Source organism: Tyto alba, unplaced genomic scaffold (assembly GCF_018691265.1).
Source record: "Tyto alba isolate M040663 unplaced genomic scaffold, T.alba_DEE_v4.0 Super-Scaffold_10, whole genome shotgun sequence".
Classification (NCBI taxonomy): Eukaryota; Metazoa; Chordata; class Aves; order Strigiformes; family Tytonidae; genus Tyto; species Tyto alba.
The window spans coordinates 29,825,797-29,849,137 of NW_024881262.1; the positions used below are offsets into that span (position 1 = coordinate 29,825,797).

The 23,341-nt window shown below is 60.7% G+C and overlaps 1 protein-coding gene across 33 annotated transcripts in view; it reads left to right on the plus strand.

Annotated features, from left to right (window-relative positions):
• Positions 1-1,030: 1,030 nt before the first annotated feature.
• KIF1A (kinesin family member 1A) overlaps positions 1,031-23,341 on the plus strand; it is a 42,412-nt gene continuing 20,101 nt past the window's right edge. For 12 of the 33 annotated variants that reach the window (XM_042794407.1, XM_042794421.1, XM_042794428.1 and 9 more), the window contains exons 1-25: positions 1,681-1,850; positions 7,486-7,637; positions 11,566-11,642; positions 11,742-11,921; positions 12,400-12,465; positions 12,658-12,836; positions 13,196-13,307; positions 13,683-13,760; positions 14,071-14,136; positions 14,368-14,385; positions 14,740-14,815; positions 14,913-14,991; positions 15,280-15,422; positions 15,823-15,849; positions 17,209-17,417; positions 17,948-18,027; positions 18,393-18,468; positions 20,662-20,741; positions 21,041-21,147; positions 21,777-21,860; positions 21,986-22,166; positions 22,249-22,321; positions 22,576-22,669; positions 22,805-22,953; positions 23,113-23,291. In XM_042794407.1, coding sequence (XP_042650341.1) covers positions 7,532-7,637; positions 11,566-11,642; positions 11,742-11,921; positions 12,400-12,465; positions 12,658-12,836; positions 13,196-13,307; positions 13,683-13,760; positions 14,071-14,136; positions 14,368-14,385; positions 14,740-14,815; positions 14,913-14,991; positions 15,280-15,422; positions 15,823-15,849; positions 17,209-17,417; positions 17,948-18,027; positions 18,393-18,468; positions 20,662-20,741; positions 21,041-21,147; positions 21,777-21,860; positions 21,986-22,166; positions 22,249-22,321; positions 22,576-22,669; positions 22,805-22,953; positions 23,113-23,291 — 2,519 coding nt within the window. In that variant the 5' untranslated portion in view covers positions 1,681-1,850; positions 7,486-7,531. Of the gene's footprint in view, positions 1,053-1,680; positions 1,851-7,485; positions 7,638-11,565; positions 11,643-11,741; positions 11,922-12,399; positions 12,466-12,657; positions 12,837-13,195; positions 13,308-13,682; positions 13,761-14,070; positions 14,138-14,367; positions 14,386-14,734; positions 14,816-14,912; positions 14,992-15,279; positions 15,423-15,822; positions 15,850-17,208; positions 17,418-17,947; positions 18,028-18,392; positions 18,469-20,661; positions 20,742-21,040; positions 21,148-21,776; positions 21,861-21,985; positions 22,167-22,248; positions 22,322-22,575; positions 22,670-22,804; positions 22,954-23,112; positions 23,292-23,341 lie in introns of those variants that run through there. The other 21 variants (XM_042794481.1, XM_042794497.1, XM_042794510.1 and 18 more) reach the window with 5 other exon arrangements.

The following is a 23,341-nucleotide window of genomic DNA, read 5'->3' on the forward strand; positions in this document are numbered from 1 at the left end:
CTCTGGGACCGGCAGGCCTCCATGCAGACCCCAGCCCCATGGCCCCCAGGACACCACGGTTGATGGTTCCCAACACCATCCCAGCAGGTGGGATCCCTGATCCCAGGCATGCGGGTCCTGTGCCATGGGATTGTTGTGCTGGGACTGGCCTGGCACAGCCACCATGGTCACAACCCCTACAGCAGCACAAAGCTTTGTTGGCCAGGTCTCCCTGACCAAGGACCTGCCTTGCAGAAGGACACCTGGCCGCCAAGCAACAGCTTCCTGGAGCAGGCTGGCCATGGGGACGGGTGGCACAAGGGCAGAGCCGTGGAGTGGGACGTGGCCACAGTCCCTGCCACGGGGAGCTGTGCTCCGCAGGCTCAGCCTGGCTCAGGGGCATCACAGCGTGTCCTGATGATACCACAGGCCACACGTGCCTGTTGACTATGCTGTGGGGGTCACCCACCACGTGTGTCCGTGGTCTGTTCTATCATGCTGATCCTCTGGCACATTCACTGCCATCCATACTTGGAAATGCAAACGAGCTGACCGCTGCCAGCTCCTGGCAGGTCCAGAAGCAGGTCCCTGACCAGAGAAGCCACTCGGTGGGCAAAGCTTTGGGCTGGGGATGATGGTTATGGGGTGGAAATTGTGCCCCTGACAGAGCTGTCACTGGTGGATGGTGCTGAGGGTATTTGGGGCAGGTGTGTGGGGCTGCCAAGGTGCCAGGTGAGAGCATTTCTGCCCAGGCAGCTGTATGCTCTTCTCCGTGAGGAGCTGGGAGTCGGTGTGGCCAGCACCGCGTGGAAGATGGAAACCTCAGTTAGCCTGGGGGGGCTGCTGCCCTGTCATCACCTACCAAAGTGAGGACCAAAATTCCTGATGTCCTGAGAGGTCCCGATCCAGTCCCTCATCTTGTGCCCCAGCCACGTGCTCCTCTGGCTGAGGGGACTCCCTGCTGCTGCGATTGCTGCCTGCTGGATGCTCGCAGCATCACTGAACCGCTCAGTCCCTAAAACACCAGCAGGAGAGACCCGCTGGAGACCCGCTACCCTGCGACGGATGGGCGGGTGGGTGAAGACCTCTCTGCCGCCTGCCTTCCAGGGAAAGGCTGGAGCAGATGCGTGGCCTTGCGGTTGGCGTGGAGGGGTGAAGGAGAATGCGTTGCTGGAAACAGCTGGCAGCAAAGGCAGAATCTCCTTTCTGTGCTGGGTCTAAATCCCCCAGTGCAGATGGGCGGGGAGCTGGCCGGGGGCTGCGGGGTGGGGGGCTCATCAGGCTGGAGGGGTGACGGAGCTCTGCACCGGAGGTGGGTGCTGGCAGCCGGGGCCGCCGGGGGCTGGGGGGCCGGAGCGGGGGCCTGAGGCCGGCGGGGGGCAGCTCTCCCGGGGGGGCAGCGTGCCGGCGGGGCCGGGGTACCGCGCCGGGGCGGGGGGAGCCGGGGATGGGGGATGGCGGTTGCCAGGCGACGGTTGCCGGGAGACGGTTGCCGGGTAAGGCGGGGGGCCCCGCCCCTCCCCGCGCCCTTGCGGCGGTTCCGCAGCGCGGACCGGGGGGGTGGGGGGATGCGCTGACGTCATCGCTCCATCCCCGGCTCGCGCCCTCCCGGTCCCCGTCCCCCGTCCCCCCCTCCTCCCCCGGCTTCTCCCGGGCGGCGGCGGCCAACCAGCGCGCGGGGCGGGGTGGGGCGGGCGGGGACCGCAGGGGCGGGGCTGCTGCCACCCGCACCGGCACCGGCACCGGCACCGGCACCGGCACCGGCACCCGCACCGGCACCGGCACCGCGCCGCACGGCTCGGCCTAATGCCGGCGCCCCCCGCCCACGGCTGAGCGCTGCCCCCCCCCCGCCGCACCGGGCACGGGCACAGGTAGGGGCGGGCGGCACCGTGCGGGACGGGGCAGCCCCGCCGCGGTCCCCGGGCGCTGGCTGAGGCGGGGGGAGGGAGCGGGGCCGGGGCAGCTCCGGGATGGCAGTGCCACCCCCTCTCGGACCCGGCGGGGCGAGCCGTGGCGGGGGGAAAGCGGGACGCGCCCTCCCGGGGGGCTCGGCGGGTCGGGGGGGGCTGCGGTCAGCGGCCATCTTGAGCTACCCCCCCACCTCCCCGCCCGAGGCGAGGAGGAGGGAGATGGGGCGGGGGCTGCCCGCCGGCCCCCAGCGCGGCAGCTGGTGGGTTCCGCCCCGGCTTCCAGAAAGATCCCGGCACCGGCATGGGACGGGGATGGGGAGGATGCGTCCCCGCAGCCCGTGGGAGGGGGGGGGGGGGGCACGGACCCCTTTTCACCCCAGAGCCGCCCCTGCTCTCTCCTCCGGGGCAGGTGGATCTGACCGCGGAGCTGAGCCATCTTGCGCCATTATCATTACGCCTCAAGGATGGCGCTGGAGGGAGCGCTGGGTGCCCCGGCTGGGGCTTTTCCCCGGGGGGGGGCGGGGGGGGGGGATGGCAGGCAGAGGCACTGCAAAGCTGAGGCTCTTGCTTGCCCCTCAAGGACAAGCTGCTGCTGCTGACCTTGTGCCTGGGGGGCAGCGGGGCCAGGCCTGCCATGTCACTGCGGGCCAGCACCGATGGCCGCAGGCTGGAGGAGGGGGTGGTGCAGAGCCCTGCGCTTGGCCACCCTGGCTCCCAGGGAGCAGCCCTGCACCTGCCCCATTGTCTTCTTCCTCTGCCTCCTCCTCCTCCCCCACAGGGCAGTGTTCCCTCCCCCAGACCCTGCGGACCCCTGTGTGCTGGGCTCTTTCTGCCTGCTTAGGCTCCGTGCCTCGCCTGTGAGGCTTGGGGAGGACAACAAAGCAGCCGAGCATCTCCCCTGCCGCCCCGCGGCCGTCATTCCACGCCCCAGTTCCCAAAGCAGCTAGCAGCCCCATAGCGGGTGGCCTGGGTGGTGTGGAGAGGGGGAGGAGGGCAGCAGACCTCCCCCCTGGGGTATGGCCAGGGGTGTGGTGGGCTCCGCCATCCCCACAGGCTGTCACTGACCTCCATTTTGTCAGGGAGGTGGCAGCCGGCGCTGACACAGATGCCGCTGCCACCCCCTTGCCTCCCTGCACATGGCCAGAGCTGCAGCCCCCAAACCCCGGGGGGGGGGTGTCGGAACATGGTGTTCCCCTGCTGCCCATCCCTCTCTGTGCCCAGCCATGCTGGTAACCCACCGGAGCTTCTGCCTTTTCTGTGCAGCTTTTCCTTTGCTGTGGGTTTTAGCGTGCGGAATAGAGGATGGAGAGAGTGGGCGATTGAGTGTGAGGTGACTTGCCTTTGCAGCGTGGATAGGGAGCTGGCCGACGTCAAGCAAAACCCCTTATCCACGGCCTTAAATTTGCTACCTGCAAATTTAATCTGTGTTGAAATTCTTAGGGAGCTGGAAACGCTGCCCCGAAGCTGTGTCCCCCATTGGGATGGGCAGGAGGTGAGGAGGCATGGGGCAGGGTGCTCATGATGGCACTGGGGAAGCGGGGGGGCCGGATTTCAGCTGGGGATGGGGAGGGGGCACCTGCCCCTGCCCTGGGTTGTCCTCCAAGCTGCTTCCCCACCTGTGGGTGCTGCTCTGGGGAAAACTGCACCATCACGGCCCCTTGCCCTGCGCAGGGCGGGAGGCGAGCGGGCAGCAGCTGCTGGGCTCAGCTCGCAGGCGCCAAGGGTGCCGCGTCATCTGGGCCAGCTGCCCCCAGGGCCCCACACTGTCCCTCTTGTCCCCAGAGGGAGGGCAGGGTCCCGCAGTCCCCGATGGAGCTGTGGGGGGGGACACCCTAACGAGGGGTGCAGGGGGAGGTCTTGTTAAAACAAAGCCAGTCGGGGGCTGAGAGCACTGTGGCTTGGGAGGCGCAGCCAGACAGGGCGTCTGCCTTTGCCAGCGAGGTGACGTGAGGATGCGGCGCAGACAAAAGGAGAAACTCGCTATGGATTTCCCTCAGTTCAGGCAGCTCTTCATCTGCCAGAGCCGCCGGCAGCCCCGGCGAGGCAGCCCCTGCCCTGTGCTGGGCACAGGGAGTGGGACGTGCTGGCCATGCCAACCCGCATTAGTGTCACTCGAACCCTGGTGTCCTACAGCACCCAGGGGACAGGCAGCCCAGCATGACCCCACAGCATCCCGAGGGGAAGAGTTTGCTGCAGGTGACACTTGGGGGACAGTGCTCCTCTTCCCACCGGTCACCTCTCGGTGGTGGTGGAAGGGCTGCTAGTTGGTAGCCCTCAGGTTTAAGAGAGCTCTCGTCCGCTAATCTCTGCCCAGTTAATCTTAGCTGATCCAGTTAATCATCGCTCTCTAGGCCTTTCACTCATTGCCAAGGGCTGGCGGGTGTGCTGGTGGGGGTGGGCAGAGTGCAGCAGGCTGTGTGGGATGGGGGGGGGGCAGAGGCGCTCTGCGGAGTTGGGGGACAGGTCTTGATGTGCCCCACGGCCCTGAGGACTCCGCTGCCCTCTTCCACCGTCTCTCTCATGTGTGTGGGGTGACCCCAGGAGGAAGCAGGGAGGGAGCAGGGAGTGGGGCCGCGGTGCTGGCCGGCTCCCAGCGAAAGGCTGATAGCGGCTTATTGAATTTCTCTCGATGGCGGGTTAAGCAGACGGTGGCTGACCGTCCCCAGGCAGAGCGAGCTGGCTGGGCTCAAGCCACCCACCTGCCCCTGCCCTGCCTGGCCACAGCCCGCCTGCTGCAGCGCGTCCCCCCTCTCTGTGGGATGCCGAGCACCTACGGCCAGTGATGCCGGTGCTGCCACGTGATGTGGGCTGCAAGCTGAATTCCTCCCTGCAGCTGACCCAGGAAAATGAAGAGCCGGGGGAAGGAGAGGAGGCTCAGGAAGGAGCTGGGCGGGGGGGATGCTGGTGGAGGGGACAGTGCTGCCTGGGGTCCTTGTGCCGCTGTGGCAGAGGTGGGACTAGAGAGCTGCAGAGAACTGGGAGGGAAGTGGCGTGTTGCTGACCAAGGAAGCTGAAGAAAATGGATGGAGACAGAAGATGGAGCCGAGCTTATGGCTCTGCAGCAGGGAATACCGGCGGGAAGAGCAGCCTGCGCCGCTGGGCTGGGCGAGCCAGATGGCTTGCTGGGAATACGCTGGGATGTGGGCATCGGGATGGCATGGAGAGAGGAAGGGTCCCGATGGAGAGGAGGGGGCTGGGAGGTACCGGTGTGGGGTTGAGCAGGCCCTCCCGGGAGGGATGGGTGAGCAGCCACCGATGGAGGGCAACGCAGCAAGACGAGGCACTCAGAAAAGTGGGACGAAGGAGAAACGGGAATTTCTTTGTGGGAAGTGATAGGTCTGGAGAGGGCTGTGATGCAAGCAGCCCAGGGGTGGGAGGGAACGAGGGCAGGGTCTGAAGCTGTCCATGGTGGGCAGCAGTGGGTCCTGGGGCTGGTGGGGTCAGTGATGGGTGGGCCATTCCGGTGCTGGTGGCTCTTGCCGAGGGCTGTGACACAAGGTGGGGAGCCCAGGGACCCGACCCACCTCTTTGTAGCTTCGCGAGCTGGAGAGACTGCAAAGTGGGGGGGCAGAGAGCTGTCCCGGCTGCAGAAGGAGGAGAAGGATGTGTTTGACACACAGGCAGCTGTTGGGTGCTGCCCGGGGTTTAGCCCAGCAATGGATCCCTCGTCCCCGAGTGCCAGCGCTGCCGCAGGGTGGAGCAGCTTGAGCCCACAGCCTTGTGAGGATGCCTCCATTTCACCCAGGAACATCACCCATCGTTTCATGGGAAAACCAGCTTTTTCATTCCCCTTTGGCAACGAGCCCTGTTTAATTTTTCCTTTCTCCTCCATCTGAGAAAGCCGCAGAGTGGGGAAGGTAGAAGCCCATTGGTATGCGGCAGCCCGCTCTCTAGCTCAGGGAGTCAACAGTGTTGTTAAACATCCACTTAAAATAATCCATGCTCAAGAAAGCCTGAGACCAAATGCTTGAACTCTGGAGCTGGTGGTGTCTAAGGGTGTGATTGGTGGCTGAGCACAGTGGGAGCCATCCCAGTGGGTCAGTGAGGAGAGGGTTTGGGAACTCTAACCGGAGAAGATTTGTCATCCTCCTGCTCTCAGGGATGCAGGCTCACTTTTAAAACAGGCGAAGTGTTTTTGAAAGACATCCCCGAGCTTATAATACTTTCTGGCTGCAAAATTTTTCCACCGCACCGTGAATATACCTGCCTTTGGGCAGAGCATATGTTGGTTTTCTTCCTGCCCCCCCTGGAAATGTAGCCAGAGCTGTCAAACCTCAGTTTTAAAGCCATCCCCTCCTATTGGGACAATTTCCATTCTGTGAATTTCTTTTTTTATTTTATTTTTTTCCTCCTTTTCCACAAATTCAACTGTATTTTTAACTTCCATTGTGGGAAAACCCATCTTGAGGACCCATCCCTACTGCTTCACTCCCTTTGGGTCCTGGTCCACATAACCAGAGCTGTGCCACTGCTCGCTCCCAATCTCCTTCATCCCAGAATGACCATCCCACCAGGCTCAAAAAGTCCTGGGGCATTTGCAGACGTCTTTGTGGGAGTCCTGCAGGCAGGGTTGCCAGAGGGGTCGGTGCCTGCCTGTGCTGCAGAGTTCTGGGTTCCTCTTCCACCAGCACGATCAGCATGGGGAGCCAGGGGAGCAGGGAGTGGGTGGGAGAGGGGATGGACATTAGAAGGCAGGAATAGATTTTGTCAGGGCTGATCCCAAAGGGCCCAGTGGTCAAGGGAAGGACCCCAACATCGTTTTCTGGCCAATGCTAGTGTGGCTGAACTGGGGCTTGGGGGAAGGTGGGATTGGCTGCGGAGAGCCTGGACACCAGTGCTGGGATGAGCAGCTGCTCTGGGAGATGTTAGAGAGGTTTGTTTCATCTTGTGAGGTCTGTGATTAATAATTTATTAGCAAAAGGAGTGGAAAAATGATCGTGAGCTGGGAGCTTCAGCTGAGTGCAATCACCACTGGCTTGCTGGCTGGTGCTGCTCCTGCTGACGCCGCGCATCTGCTTTTGCTGGGAGCTGAATGAGAGGCAAATACCAGCAGTTGTGCTCAACAGCCACCTCCTTTCTCGACATGAATGCCATCGGCTTCCTCCCCCTCTCCACCCAGTCCTGCTGCCCAGCCCCTGCTCTACTGGGGCTGCAGTGGAGGCAGGAGGCTTGGGTGATGGGCAGGGGTTTGTGGGCTTGCTTGCAGGTGAGGGGCTAGCTGCTCAGTGCTGTGGGCACTCGGGGATGGAAAAACTGCTCCTTGAGAGTCAGGCTGATGCTCACAGTGCCTATGTGGCCCTGTACCCGGCTGTGGGTGCCCACTGAGTGATGCATCAGGGTGATGGAGGTGTTGCCCTGGGGTAAGGGCAGGGATGTCCTCTGGGACTGAGCAGAGGGTCCTGGCCCAAGATACAAGGGGGAGGTGGGAGATGCAAAACATGAGCAGATGGAGGGATGGAACAAAGTGTCGTCTTTTGGGCCGAGGCATTCTTGGGAGGTTTTGTTGCACAGGCTTTCCATTCATTTTTCTGGCATGGCTGCGAGATGGGGTTTGGGATGAGACCTTTCGTAACTCCCTTTTCTTCGCTCCTTGCAGGACAGCCGCTGCTCCCCTCTAACAGGACCCACCTCTGGCCGGCACGATGGCGGGAGCATCTGTGAAGGTGGCGGTGCGTGTCCGGCCCTTCAACTCCCGGGAGATGAGCCGGGAATCTAAATGCATTATCCAGATGTCGGGGAGCACCACCAGTGAGTACCGGTGTCGGGGGCAGAGGGGCTCAGGAAGGCTTTGGGTGCTGCCTGGGGAGGAGCGCGCGTGGTCCAGCCGTGGCAGCGAGCACTGGGCTGCCAGGACCTCTGGTGTGGTTGCCTGGAGTTTGGAGGAGGGCAGCTGGGGAGAGATGTCACCTTTCCCACAGGGAAATGCAGTCCCACCGTTGAAATGGCAGCGGTGGCACCAAGCCCTTGGGTTTCGGTGATACTGAATGGGGCAGCATCCCCCAGCAGGTGATGGGGGAGGAGGAATCAGAAGAGCCTGGAAATGCTGGTGTGTGGATGCGGAGCCGAGGGTGCCCAGCTTGCCAAAGTGTAGAAGCTGAGTGCCACTGATGGCACGGCCTGCCTGAGTACCGTGCGCCGTGGTGTGCTGGGACCCATCCCTGCTTCCGCGGGGCTTGGAGCCGCAGCACCAGCAGGATGGGAGGGCAGGAGCAGGGTTTGCTGAGGGACTGGTGTGCTCAGGCGGGGGGGATGTAGCACAGGGGCCTGGGGCCAACGGCCCTGTCAGGAGCCCGTCTGGCACTCGCCCTGTTTTAAATAACAGCCTCCACGGGAGGGTGCGAAGGGCACCCAAGGGTGCACGGTGGCTCTGTGACCTCGCCAGGTCCCCCACTCACCCTAGGCCTGGGGAGCAGGAATGGGGGGGGTCCGTGGGGCAGCGCTGGCTGGTCTCTGGCATCCTGGGGGAGCTCTCCCTGCCTGGTTGTGCAGGGATGCTCTACCCGCCTGGGGCGCAGAGCTGCCCCCCCTCACGGTGAGGAAGCCTTTCTGCCTGAGCAGGGTCCGCCCACGTGCCTGGGCCTGGGTGCAGGCAGGGGAGACGTCCCTTCTGGCCCTGATGGGTGGGGGGGACCTGCCATACCCCAGGCCCAGTCTAAAGCACTGGGCATCCCCACAGCTCTGCCGTGGCCGTGTTTGCTCAGAGCGATCTGCCTGTGCCCATTCTGCCACCCCCTTCCCTGCTGTCTGGAACCCCCCCAGGCTTCTCGTCCCCCTGCCCGTGCTGGGGAGGGTGAGCGGGGCTGTGGGCAGGGGCAGCACCCTGGCCAGCCCTTTGCTGACAGTGAGGTTTTTCTCCATGAATGGACAAACCATTGGTTAATCCCCTTGGCCAGCGGGGGCTGAGGGGCAGGCGCTGGCGGAGCTCTGGTGCCTGCTTCTGCTGGCTGCCCCCCTGCAGAGCGGGACTGCCCGTGTCCCCTGGCTCCTCACAGAGAAGCCAAAAATAAATGTGATTGACTGGGTGAGAGCAAGTTTCCCCCTTCTGGGATCATTTGCAGAGCCCCCTGCCTGTAGCAGGGGAGGTTGTTCTTCTGCCTAATTCATTAAGCCATGTGGAGGGCAGCGGGGGGCCGGGGGCTGGGAAGGGGTCAGCCCTCTTCTGCCACCCTTTCCCCCCCAGACTGAGAGCTGCCACCCCCTTGGCTCACTGCGGCCGCCCACCTGCCCGCCAACACCGCGGCTTTGTTCCCATGGAGCCCCCCACCTCCACACAGCCACGGGGACTGGCCCGAGCACCAACACCCCCGGCTCTTCTCCAGGTAGCTCCCACCAGGATGGTGAGGAAGGGACCCTGGCTTTCATCCTGCAAGGCCATTAATATTCTCTGGCTGGAGCTGTGCCTCTGTCAGTTTTAAAATACAGTGATTATTTTCTCTTCTGTGGGTCTTGGGTTTTATACTGCTCGGTGCTTGCCCACTTGCTATGCTGTGCCATGCCGCTAGCTCTTCAGGGTGAAGATGAGGGTCATCTCCAGATGTTTTCCTTTTCCCCCTTTTGTCTGTATGTCTGTGTCTTCCCCCACCTTGCCCTTTTTAACCTCCTTTGGCCACAGCATGAATCTTCTGCAGCAGCTTTGCAAAAGCCCTGGGGAGGAAAAAACCCACCAGCAGTATCCAGCCGTGCCGGGGCAAATAAATGAGAACGAAAGGAGCATTGGGAGAGCATTTTAGCTCAGGGACAGGAGACCTACTGCTCCTGGTGTGCTCCCTTCTCCTCTGTGTCCTGGTCTCCGGCCTGCTGGGCCAGCTGGGTGGCTGCAGCTGGGATGCCTGGAGCTTCTCGGTGCCATCCCCAGCTGCTCCTCCACCCCGTGCCCGGCATGGGCTGGCACTGGGATGCAGAACAGCCTGCTTGTGTGGCCCCATCCTGCCCGCTTCTGCTTTTGCTCCCCGTTGGGCTAATTTTTGGGGGGTGATGCTCCCATTTGCTCTGGCGAGGGTTGCCTCTGCAGGGCAAAGACACACCTGAGCTGAGCACTGGGGGGCCGGGTGGCACGGTGGAGCTGCCAGGGGAACACCAAGAGCCATGATAGATGCTCATCCTGATTTCTTGCATGGCCTTCGCCCCCACTTTTCTTTGGAACAGCCACTCACACGCCCTCAACACACCCACCAGTCACCAGCAGCAACAGGCAGCCCGTGTAGCTGCCTGCACTGCCCAGAAAGGCCTGGTGCCGTTTCGATCTGGATCTCAGCGGGGGCCTCCGTGTCCCTGTTTGCAACTACGGGTTGGGCATTTGCTAGGGAGATGTCACTTCTCAGCCCTTTCTCCCCAGAGAGCAGCTCTGGCTTTGGTAATTAGTCTGCTCGGGATGCAGGAGGCATCCGAAGCATCTGAGTCACGCTGACTTCAGTGGGCAGGCAGGCAGGGAGCCAGTGCCCAGCGCCTCTGTGGTGCTGGAGCTGGGCTCCTGCCCACGGCGAGGGGCATCCGAGCGGCACTGCGCTGCAGTTTTGCCCCTGGGGCTGGATCCTCACCCCACTTCCCACCCTCCACCTGCCCACCCTGCTGCCTTTGCAGGCAGGGCTGGACGGGGCTCAGACCAGAAGCTGCAGATCCCTTCCAGGGCGGGGAATCTGTCATGGCAATGGAGGAGGAATTTGGATCAGAAAGCATCCGTATCCATAATGCCGTGCACAGGGGTATCCGACCGCACAGGGAGCGGGCTGCACTGTGCCTGGGGCTGCTTGGGAGGGTCTCAGCTTAAATCCCAAGTGGGAATGACTCCTGGCCAAGTGCCGGCGCTGAGGCAGGGCAGGCTGGGGCTGTGATGGAGGGGGCTCAGTTGGCCTTGGTGCTGTACAACCTCATCGTCCTCGGAGGTGACAGGGAGTAGCTGGGGGCTGTGGGCGCAGGAGCTGTGCTGCACTGGCCCACAAGGTCATTTCAATATCACCTAACACGGCTGATGGTTGGATCTCGTGGTTACCCTGCCGGTTTGGGTTTCTTCTGACGCATCTGTTGTTTCAGAAAAAAACCCGTCATAAACGCTCTACAGGGGGAAGAAAAAAGCAGCGAGCGAGGAAGAGAAGTGATGCAGTTTCCAATTTCCATGGCAACGTCCTTTTCACCAGGGGATGGGAAAAAGCAGGCTCTTGTTTCTGCTGGCAGTGTAACACAAGGCATTAATCACCCTGCTGGGGCTGGATACCAAAAAGAAAGTGCAGGGGAGGAGAGGCAGGAGACGGAGGGGTCCTGGGGGAGCCCCGATGGGCCTGTGGCTGCTCCCACCCCACAGCCCCAAGGTGTGTGGCTTTGGGCACAGCCCCCCCGGCGGTAGGGTGAGGAAAGGCTGCGATCCTCCTGTACTGGTGCTGGTCTCCGACGGACAAGTGCTGAAGTGGGAAGGAGCCATTTCCCCCACACTGTGCCCAGCAGAATGTTCAGACAAGGCTCTGCCCTGCTCCCTGGGCTGGTGCAGGCTCTGCTGCCTGTGGTACCCACCTCCTCTGCTTGGATCTGGGGGCTCTAGAGGAGCTGGAGGGTCCTGGTCCTGCTTTCCAGGACCATTTCGGACTGAACCCCATTAGCCTGTCTCCTCTCACGAGTGGGATGCGGGTGGGAGGTGTACTGTGGGTGGCTGGGTGTCCTCATGTTCCCATCTGTTTTCCCCTAGCTATCCTGAACCCAAAACAACCCAAAGAGACACCAAAAAGCTTCAGCTTTGACTATTCCTACTGGTCCCACACCACGGTAAGCGGTGGGAAGCCTGAGTCCACCTGGAGCACTGGGCTGGGAAGAGGCAGGAGGACCTTCTTGCCAAATTTCTCCTTGTCCCCCTCATTTCTGCAGCCTGCAGACATCAACTATGCATCTCAGAAGCAAGTGTACCGGGACATCGGCGAGGAGATGTTGCAACATGCCTTCGAAGGCTATAACGTCTGCATCTTCGCCTACGGGCAGACGGGTGCTGGAAAGTCTTACACCATGATGGGGAAGCAGGAGAAGGACCAGCAAGGCATCATCCCACAGGTACCACCTGGTGAAAAGCTGCCCGCTCCCCTGGTCCCAGCGGGAAGCCCAAAGGAAAAGTGAAGAGGGGGGAGCAGGGCAGGAGCACAGCTAGGCTTTGCCGGGGTCTACCGCAGCCCTGTCAGGGCAGTGAGCTGGCACAGCTCTGCCAGAGCGCAGGGCGGCGAGGAGGGTCATGCCAGACTCCTCAGAGACTGGATGAATGACAGCATGGCCACACAAGACCAGTGTTTGTGAGCAGTAGTAGTCCAAGTGCTGAGCCACCGGCAGCTGCTGTGCTGGGGGGGGCTCTGGGGATTCTGAGCCCCCTCCATCAGCAGGCGGGGCGGGGGGTTCTGCCAGCTCCCCAGGAGCTGTCCCAGCACTCAGGGACTCTTTTTTTGTGGGGTGAGAAGGTAGCAATTCCTGTGGCCTGGGCACCCCAGGCAGGAGCATCCTTCTGGTGCGGGGCTGAGCAGCCTGACTCTTCTCTCTGCAGCTGTGCGAGGACCTCTTCTCCCGCATCAACGATACGACGAACGACAACATGTCCTACTCCGTGGAGGTAGGCGCTCCATTGCCTGACGCGTCTGGCTCCAGCCTCCCACCCAGCTCTGCCAGCCACGCTGGTGTGCAGAGCTCTCTTTGGGGGGTCCCATCCCTCAGTGTGGGGTGGGCGGGCAGGGCCTGATTCTGCCTGTGTGCTGAGTGTCCACATCCTGCTGGCTGCTAGACCTGCCCATGCCCTCTGCTTTAGGTGAGCTACATGGAGATATACTGCGAGCGTGTGAGGGACCTCCTGAACCCCAAGAACAAGGGGAACCTGCGGGTGAGGGAGCATCCCCTTATGGGCCCTTACGTTGAGGACCTTTCCAAGCTGGCTGTGACCTCCTACAATGACATCCAGGACCTCATGGACTCTGGGAACAAGGCCCGGTGAGTTGGGGAACCAGGAGATGGCTGGGCTTGGGAGAGTTTGCGGATATCTCCAGAAGGTCCTTCTTAACTTCCTTGCTTTGTTGGTCTGGCTGCTCTGGAGGTGGAAGTCCCCTCCAGTCCGAATGCTGGGTACACCCCTATTTATTTTCATCTTACCTCCTTCCTGCTTTCAAAATGCTCTGGAGCCAGCAGGAGAAAGCCTGGACTTCTGTACGTCTCCTCCCATAGTCCTCTCCTGTCCTCCAGACTTGCCTTTCCATCACGTACTCTGTCCTGAAATGAGCCCTGGCCCCATCACCAGCCACTCCAGTGTCCCCTGTAGAGTATCATATCTCCCCGTCCTCCTCTCCCCACAGCACGGTGGCTGCCACCAACATGAACGAGACCAGCAGCCGCTCCCATGCTGTGTTCAACATCATCTTCACGCAGAAACGGCATGATGCTGAGACGGACATCACCACTGAGAAGGTGAGAGCGGAGCCTGGGGCATGCAGGGGAACACGCATCGACCCGGGAAGGGCTTTGTGTGCTATCAGCAGCCCTTGGGACGAGATGATGCAGCCTGATGGAGGGTTGAAACAGGGTGGAGATAAGCCTTAGGCACACTCTGGGCTCACAGTCCCCTGAGGGACTGGCTGGTGGATGGGATATTAGGCAGCTGGTACTTTCCAGCCCTGCCTGCAAGGATCTTAGCCCAGCGCCTGGCCAAATCCCAGCAAGGGTGACCCCCCAGAGCCCAAGAGCAGTGTCACCTTGCAAGAGGTCTTTGCTGCCTCTTTGGCTCTGTACCAGGGCCTGGTTTGCTGTGCCTGCTGGGGCTGACAGCCTCGTCTCTGCCTGCAGGTCAGCAAAATCAGCTTGGTGGACCTGGCAGGCAGCGAGCGAGCCGACTCCACTGGTGCCAAGGGTACAAGACTAAAGGTGAGAGCTGGCACAAGGTCCCCTTCTGCCAGCGGGGATGCCACGTCCTGCCCCCTCATCCTCAGCTGTGACATCTCCTTTCCTTGCCTGGTTCCCTGCCCAAAATCCTTGATGGGGTTTTGTTTGAAAGCTGCCCAGTGCCAGTTCTGGTGAGGTCCATGAGTCCCAGTCGGGAGGTGCTGGTTACCCAGTAAGACCAGCTGCTCTTTGCCCACCCCATACTGGGACTTCTTCATCCTCCTGGTGTGCCAGGCTTTAGCGCTGCTCTGAAATCAGGCCTGAGCATCTGGGCTTTTCCTCTCTTCTCCAGGAAGGAGCAAACATCAACAAGTCCTTGACCACTCTGGGGAAAGTCATCTCTGCCTTGGCTGAAATGGTACGTAGCCAGAGTGCAGACAAGCAGCAGCATCGTGGAGGGGTGGGCTCTGGCTCTGAGGGATGAGCAGATACATCCCAAGCTGTCCCTGGGGCTGGGACAAGCTGGGCTGGTGAAGCTGCTGTCCGTGGGGACCTGAACCTGCTGCTCTCTGCTTGGAGGTTGGGGAGTTGTTGTGGGTGTTGTGGCAGGGAGCATCTTACTTGAACAATCTCTCTGCTTTCTTCGCAGGACTCGGGGCCAAACAAGGTAGGTACCCTGGCCGGGCAAGAGGGGGTTGGTTTTTAGCACAGTCAGGTGGAAGTGGATCACGGGGTGGTTTGGGGGTGAGTCTCTGCTTGGACCCATGCCACGCTTCTGGAGGCTGGCAGCGATCGCCCTCCTCATCCCATGGCTCTCGGTATCTGGCATTAAACACCCGGCCCAGCCCAGGCACGACATTTCACAGGCAGTACCTGTGGACTTGAGCCGAGCTGCCCGATGTCACAGTGGCCGAGCAGAGTCATCCTCCTCTGGGTTCCCATGGCTGGGGACCAGCTGCCACCTTCCCTTTGAAGAGAGCAGGCAGCCTGACAGCCCTTCCCTCTGCTCCCCATCCCCCAGAACAAAAAGAAGAAGAAGACGGATTTCATCCCCTATCGTGACTCAGTGCTGACCTGGCTGCTGCGGGAGAACCTGGGTGAGGACATGGTTGGGAGGGACGGGCTCGGCGGTGGGCATGGCTGCCAGGTTGGCGTGGGGGCCGTCATCCCTGATGTGGGTGTATCTCTGAGCAGGGGGCAACTCCAGGACGGCCATGGTCGCTGCTCTCAGCCCTGCCGACATCAACTACGATGAGACCCTCAGCACCCTCAGGTAGGAAGAATTGTGTCCCCCCCCACAGCAGGCAAGGGCGGGGGGGGGGTCTCTGAAACCCAGGCACTGCCATGTGCTCTGCTCACCTCTGTGGCAACCCTGGCTGGGAGAGTGCTGTGGGGGGACCCCGCAACCTCAGACAGGAGGCCAAAGGATTGTCCTGGCACTGGGGTCCTCCAAAGGATCACTTGCTGCAGGGGCTTGGCAGCACTCCCGCTCACCCAGCAGCTGGGCGTTGGCCCCCCCGCCCCGGCCCCACTGCTGCTCAGGGCTCTGCCCTTCCCCTAGGTATGCTGACCGTGCCAAGCAGATCCGCTGCAACGCCATCATCAACGAGGACCCCAACAACAAGCTCATCCGAGAGCTGAAGGATGAGGTGGCACGCCTGCGTGACCTTCTCTACGCCCAGGGCCTGGGAGACATCATTGACAGTAGGTACCACCCAGTGCTCCCCGGCAGTGGCTCCAGGCAGAGGTGGGCTGGAGTCCCTGCTGCCTGTGGGGCCGGCGTCCTCACAGCTGCCCTGCATCCTGCCCTGCTGGAGCACGGTCGGGACGCCTCCGGCGAGCCCCTCTGAGCGCGTTTGCAACCCCCAGCCCACTCCCATAAGCAGGAGGAGCTGCTTTACACCCAGCAGACCTCCCCTTCTCCCCCTCCACATCCTATCTTCAGCATCCCGCACCCGGCAGAGGTGCCAGGAAGATATTCCCAGGGCTGTGCCCACCTGTGACCTCTCCTCCGTGTGCTGTTGGATATCCTACTGAGATGAACCCACTCTTGTTCTGTTCTCTCTGTCTGATCCCCGCTCCCTGCCCCCTCTCTCTCTCTTAGCCCATCCTGCTGCGGGAGGATCCAAATGTGTGTATTCCCCATCACTGGTACTCTCTGTTGCTTCATGGCTTTTGGGAGGTGTAGGCTGTGCCCAGGGGAACCTGTGCAGCATGGGGAAGGGCTCCCATAGCTGGCCCCAGCTGATGGAGAGGTGCTTGCCCACAGGCTGGCCGTCCCCAGGGAGCTGGCAAAGGGGATGGTGGCAGAGTCGCAGTTAGCACCTGGGCTCAAGATAGTGCTCGGAGGTACCAATGTCCTCCACCTCCACGGTGCCAAGGGCCCAGTCCCCACAGGGACTCCTTCATCCATGCTGTCATGATGTTTCCTGTTGCTGCTGCCGTTGCTGCTGTTTGCTGCTGCTTCTGCTGGAGCTGGGGGTCATTGGGAGTGGATCCCAGCACGGTGCTTGGGTGGGCTGGCACGGTGCTCTCCTGATGGAGGGGTGTGTGGTGACGGCCAGGAGGTTTCTGCCCGCGGATAAGCGCTATTGCCCCATCCCACCCTGGGCTGGGCAGTGCAGCCAGGCTGTGGAGAGCCTGCTGAGGAGATGGGGACCTGGCTCGTCTCCTCCTGGCTTGGCTCCTTGAGATGTGGGCTGGTGGAGGTGGGCGACTAACGCTGCACCTGCTAACCTGTGCCCTGCCCGCCTCTGGCACAGCATGCCAAGTCCCTGTGGCTTCTTGGGGCTGGAGGAGCATCTCTGATACCTGGGTCCCTTTGCTGCGGGGTCTTTGCTGCAGCTGATGCTCAGGGTGCCAGCGGCCAAGTGCCACGGCCTTTAACGGGTGTGTTGCAACCCTGCCCTCACTTTGCTCTCTCTCTGGCTGCCCAGACAAGACGCTGCTCCAGCAGGCCAGGGGCTTGGGCTCTGCCAGTGAGGGGATCCCGTGGCTCCTCCTGCTCCGTCCCCCGACCCCTTTGTAGGGTGGAGTGCCACTGCCTCTCCTCCCCTTCTCCTTCTCTGCCCCCAGATCCAGCTAATCTGGGGCACCTGGTCAGGGAAAACCACCCGGACTGTGTCGGTGGAGGAGGATGACAGGGCCAGTGACACACTCTTGGGGAAGGTGGTTGATTCCAGAGCTGATGGCTGCAGGATCTGGTGTGGCAAAAAAGCATCCCTGGGAGCCCGGGAAGGCTCCAGGACTGCTCCCACAGCTGATTACCAAAACAGCCACGTGCTCCCGGGGGGGGGCTGCCCGGGCTGGGGCAGAGATGCGTGTGCCCTTGCCTTGCTGCCTGTGCTCTTTCATTGTAATTCCTGGCTTCTCGATGCACCCGGCCACTCTTTTTTTTTTTTTTCCCAACAGCTTTCCTTGTCTCTATCTTTCTCTTTCTCTTCCTGTCCGTGTGTCTTTCCCTGGCCCATCCCTCCTTCCCCGCCCGTAGATGTGTCCGACTTTGAGAACAATAATGATGCTAGAGGGGCAGAGCTGAGTCACCGCCATGACAATCTCTCCACAGTGACCAATGCCATCGCCGGGATTAGCCCCTCTTCCTCCCTGTCGGCCTTGTCCAGTCGTGCTGCCTCTGTTGCCAGCCTTCACGAGCGCATCATGTTTGCTCCGGGCAGTGAAGAGGCGATCGAAAGGCTCAAGGTAAGAGGCTGGTGCCTGGCAGGGCGGAGGGCTTAGCTCAACGCTCTTGCACGGAGGCTTGTGGAGTGGGATGGGTATTTTCTGGAAACCCGTGGGTGATGCTCATGGGAAGCAATGCTTGGGTGCGCTCTTGCAGAGAAGACAGAACCAGAGCTGCCCAGTGGTCTGGACTTGCTGGGTGGGAGAGGGTTTGGTGTGGTAGGGTCTACCTCATGGTGCCATCCTCTCTGCAGGGCGACTGCTGCCTTTGCCCTGCGGACGGGCACTCCTGGTTTGGGATGGGTGCTCCTGTCTCAGCATGGTGCAGGAGCGGGCTGGCAGCAAGGGGGTGCAGAGGCTGGTCTTTGTGCCTCACTTGTTGAAGACAGGGATGCTGGAAGGACATGGCTGAAATGCTGCCACGGCTCATTTAAACCAGCCTGAAACTGGGACCAGTGTCCCACTGTCGCATGCTGGGTGGAGCCTGGCAGAGTGGGCAGATCTGCTGGCCATAGGACGTGCTAACCCCCTGCTATCTCCACGCTTGCCAGGAAACAGAGAAAATCATCGCGGAGCTGAATGAGACATGGGAGGAGAAGCTGCGGAGGACAGAAGCAATCCGGATGGAGAGGTGGGTGGGTAGGGGGGGTGTGGGGTGGGATTGGATGGAATGGGGTGGGGTTGGGGGTTCCCCAGGCATCTCCCCTCCTCTGCGCTTTGCCTACAGTAGTTCAGCTACTGGGGGCAGCCAGGCAGTTTGACCGTCCAGCTGTACCCTGGCTATTCCCTGGGCACCCCAGTGCCCACCGTGTTAGCCTGCATGGACGCGGTCTGCTCTGAGAAACCCTCCTCAGGCACGGAGAGAGCTGATGCAAGCCCTGTGGCTGTGATCCATGAGGCAAACCCATGGGCTTGGGTCCCCTCCTGGGCTTGCCTAGTGCCAGCTCCAGGGGCTGGTGGGGCTTTGACAGGCTCTTCTTTCCCTTGCTCCTTCAGGGAAGCATTGCTGGCTGAAATGGGGGTGGCCATGAGGGAGGATGGAGGCACCTTGGGTGTTTTCTCTCCTAAAAAGGTAGGATCATCTTTTGCTCTTCTTCCTGGCAAACGAGGGCTGGGTTGTAGCCCCACAGCTTCCTTCTAACCTGCACTGTTACAGCCAGCCATCCCCAAATACTACACTAGCCTTTTCTTGGTTCTGAAACCGACAGGGGAAATCCCAGTGTTGACCCTGCTGGGTACGAACATTGGTAGAAACACACGGCTAAACATCCAGCCCCCACTGCCTGGATGTGTCCCCATTCATCTGACGATTGCCGTGTTGGACTTCAGTGCCAGCTTATAAAAATCCATGCTTTGGGGTATTTGAAATTGCTGCCCCTGAAACTGGCAAGTCCTCACTCAGAAATGTGGGTGCAGAAACACTGCCTACTCTTTATTGCTTATAGCATCCTGGAAAGTATTTTCTAAGTAAACACTGGCAGTGCTCCAAAGAGTTTGTGTGCCAGCGAACCCTGGTGAGCACGTTACAGCACATTGCTGCCCCTTGTTTGTCCAGCTTACAGCCCCAACCCCCTCAAGCCCGCGGAGCAGCGCAGGCTGCCGAGGTGCAGGCACGTGCCGGCAGGACCAGGCTGCGCTCACTCGGCTCTCCTGCCGTGCCGAGGGATGCTCTGAGAGCTGCCCTGGCCAAAAGTCTTAGTAGATGTGTGTGTCCCCAGCTGAGGTGGTGACACTTGATGATGAAGGCTTTGGGACCTTCCCCTTGCGTGCCTCGGCAGGGCCCTTAGGACAGATACCTACACCATCATCTTTGTTTCTCATTCTTGCCTCAGCCACTGCCTGTTAGGACCCCAGACCTTTGCATAGAAAGCGTGGGGGTTCATTCCCCAAAGCAGGTTGGTCTTAGAGGTGGGAATTGCTGTGGTGGTCTTGGTGCCTCCTTGCTCTTCAGTTATCTGGTGGGTGGAAATTCCTCTGATTTCTCTGGTGGCTGGTGAGGAAAGTTAACATCCATAGTGTGCAAAATCCCATTTCATTAAGGGCAAAACAAGGCAGGACTGTGTTGTCTGGCTGCATGCCATTGCTGGGGTGGTTACATCTCCACAGAGCTCAGTGGAAGGTAGAATATCTGCCTCCTGCGAGCCAGCCTTGCAAATCTGGACAAAACCTGCAAGCTGAATGAGTCCCAGCCCTGGGGCTGGGTGTCTGCCTAGAGGGTCCTGAGGTTAAATGTTACAGCCAACTTATTCCTGCCGGCCACCATGGAGAAGAGCCTGTGTTTCCCTTGACCTCCAGTTCTCCTGCGCTATTTGGAGTGAGTCTCTCCTATCAGCCAGGGCTTGTAATGTTGTTGTGAGGGGGGAAACCTCTGCATGCTGGGTGTCACTGGGCCGATAAGACATTTCTCAGTGTCTATTCTTCCTTCTGGGAAACTCAGAACTTCACCTACTGATATTCCTGGGACTTTGCCTGCTGCCTGAAGGTGCAATCACAGCAGCTTGCTACAGGGTGAGATAAGCTAGTTGCAGCCAGAGAGGCCTGCGTCCAGGGGAGAAACTTCCCTCTCATCAAGAACAAAGTGGCTTGTGACCCAGGGGAAGAAAGTGATGTAAGGGAACTGTTAGGAAGGAGACCAGGGAGTGAAATTCAGCCTGGAGATGTGGCTTCAGATCTCCCCTACTTTTGATTGAACCTCTGGTCTGGGATCTCCTCCTTTGAGTGCTTCATCTGTCCTTGCACCATCAGTGGAGGAAAACAGGCACTTTCAGTTCCTCTCATCCTAAACCAGCCACTGCATGGGATGTGTCTCTGCCTCAGCTACGCTGTCCGGGGTGGAGCTGGAGGCTAGGGCGAGGCGAGGGCCTGTGGCATTGTAGAACAGGTGAGCCAGGTCCCGCCCAGGAGATGCTAAGCTGTATCAGGGACTCCCCATGGGAAGTGTTCGTCTCTGTGTTGGGCCTGTTTGCAATATGAATTTGCAAAGGCAGCCAGGGGAAGGGTGCCCAGGGCTCAACCCTTTGCGGAGGAAAGCAAGGAGGCCTGTGGAGACAGGTCATCCTCATCCTGGCTGCTCAGTTCTCTGCAGTTCCCTTGAAAAGTACCTGCCTGGGCATGTTGTTCTGGAGCTACAGGCGAGGGCAGGGGAGCCCATCCACACGCAGGGGGCAGCCTGAGGTGCTGCTGAGATCCCACCTCCCTTGGGAGCTTCCCTCGGCGCCTAGGTGGGCTGGGCGCACTGGGGTGACTTCTTGATCGTCTCTCCTAGACACCCCACTTGGTCAACCTGAACGAGGACCCACTCATGTCCGAGTGCCTTCTCTACTACATCAAGGACGGGATAACAAGGTGAGGGCCAGGTACCGTGGAGCAGAGGGAGCCTGGCCCATATCTCAGTGCCTGACTTGCCCGGGTGGGCAGTGGGGTAACAGCTGTCCCCGGGCTGGGCACCGTTCCTGGGGTATCCCCAAAGTGCTGTATCTGTGTGGGAAAAATGTATTTGCCTGGCAATCTCATTAGGGACGTTGGTCCTGCTGTGCACCAAGGGCTGATCCTGTTAGCCCCAAGGATGGTTTTGGCGGGGGGAGGGGGGGAACCCAAGGAGGGGCTGCTCTGAGGAAGGATCGAGCTGTATTTCACCCCGGCAGGGTTGGGCGGGAAGATGCAGAGAAGAGGCAGGACATCGTTCTCAGTGGGCACTTCATTAAGGAAGAGCACTGCCTTTTCCGCAGCGACACCAAAACCGGTGGTGAAGGTATTCCTTGTCTGGAGGGGCTCCACCTCCCTGGGGACCCCACTCCCTCTGCATGTCCCCAGCACCTGCCCCCAGCCGAAGGTCCTGCCCTCCCCAGACTAGTGGGGCACTTCTGCATGGCCACGGCCTCTCCATGCTTCCAGAGCAAACTATAGCTGTGAGGGAACCTCGTGCAAGGCACATGGAAGCTGCTGCAGTGAGGCAAGCAGGGGAGATCTGGGCGGGAGGGAAGAGCAGTCTCTAGACAATTTCCCCACCCAAGATGCGGAGCAGAGCCCAGCCTGCAAACCAGCAGGACTCTGGGGTTGAAAGGGCTTTGGTAGACGAGCCTGAGGAGGCTGGAGACGCATGCTGGAGGCTCTGATCTCCTCTCATGTCCAGTCTCCAGCTGCCTTTAGTCCTTGGGACTGCTCTGATTAACACGAGGTTGGCCAAGCCATGTTGATTGCCCAGGGAGTGAGTGCTGCCGGTGGGTACCCTGGTGTGTCCCCACTCTGTGCCTGGGGTGCCAGCTGGGGCAGCTCTCCCTTTCCGAGGCTGCAAGAGGAGTGGCGTGGGAGCTGCAGGATTTATCCCTCTGCTTCCATCTTACCTTCACTCCCTCTCTTCCGCTCCCACCCACTCTGCAGTAATAGTGACCCTGGAGCCCTGTGAAGGCGCCGACACCTACGTGAATGGCAAAAAGGTGACGGAGCCCAGCATCCTGCGCTCAGGTGGGTCCCTGGAGCCGGCGTGCCAGCGCTGCTCTAACCCGCCTCTCTCCATCCAGTGGGCGCCCTGCTGGTTGTCCCTCGTTAATCCCGCACCCTTTCCCCCTGCCCCACCTGCACCCCTGTAGGAAACCGCATCATCATGGGGAAGAGCCACGTCTTCCGCTTCAATCACCCCGAGCAGGCTCGGCAGGAGCGGGAGCGGACCCCCTGCACTGAGACCCCTGCCGAGCCTGTGGACTGGGCTTTCGCCCAAAGAGAGCTGCTGGAGAAGCAGGGCATCGACATGAAGCAGGAGATGGAGCAGCGGTGAGGGCACGGGGGCTGAGGCAATGGGGAGCTGGGTATCCGCCTCCAGGTTGGTCATCCTCTCCTTCCCCATTCCTCCCAGGCTCCAGGAACTGGAGGACCAGTACCGGAGGGAGCGGGAGGAGGCGAATTACCTTCTTGAGCAGCAGAGGCTGGTAGGTGGCCAGGACCTGACTCCGTCTCAGGGTAACCAGGCATGACTGAGTCCTGTCAGGTGTTTGCGTGGGGTGGCTCTGTGTGCCTTAAGAACAAGGGCAAACCTGTTGTTTGTGGGGTTGTCCCCATAAACATGGATCCAGAGGAGGGAGGGGGCTGGGTTGCTGTGGCAGGGGTGGGGATGTGCTATGTGGCAGGATGGAAGAAGGTCACACCTCGTGGATTGCATCGTCCCTCTGCCTGCTCCCCCCAGGACTATGAGAGCAAACTGGAGGCTTTGCAGAAGCAGATGGACTCTAGGTATTACCCTGAGGCAAATGAAGAAGAGGAAGAACCCGAGGATGAAGGTGAGGGCTGGGTGCCATCGCGGGGTTTTGATGCTCTCTGTGGGAGCAAGAAGAGTGGACCGTGGGTCCCCTGGGCACCTCTGCACCAATATCCTCCCTCCTGGTGGTGGGATGACTGTCCCTCTGTCCCCACAGTGCAGTGGACAGAGCGGGAGTTCGAGCTGGCCCTCTGGGCCTTTAGGAAGTGGAAATGGTACCAGTTCACCTCTCTCCGTGACCTGCTCTGGGGCAATGCCATCTTTCTGAAGGAAGCCAATGCCATCAGTGTGGAGCTGAAGAAGAAGGTGGGTGCCTGGGGCTCCTCTCCGGCTTACTGCGGCAGGCAGGGCAGAGGCCAGAAGTGTGGGCAGCCAGGGAAGTGCTGAGGAGGGAGTTGCCGAAGGCACCGCATGGAGCCCGCTGTCCTTCTGGGCAGCTCACCATCCCCCTCTGCCCCTCCTCAGGTCCAGTTCCAGTTTGTGCTCCTCACGGACACACTGTACTCACCTCTCCCTCCTGACCTACTGCCTCCCGATGCCGCCAAGGACCGGGAGAAGCGGCCGTTCCCCCGGACCATCGTGGCCGTGGAGGTGCAGGACCAGAAGAACGGGGCGACACATTACTGGACCCTGGAGAAGCTGAGGTGGGTGAGCAATGCCCGCGCCAGGTAGGGCAGGGCCAGCCTCAGCCAGG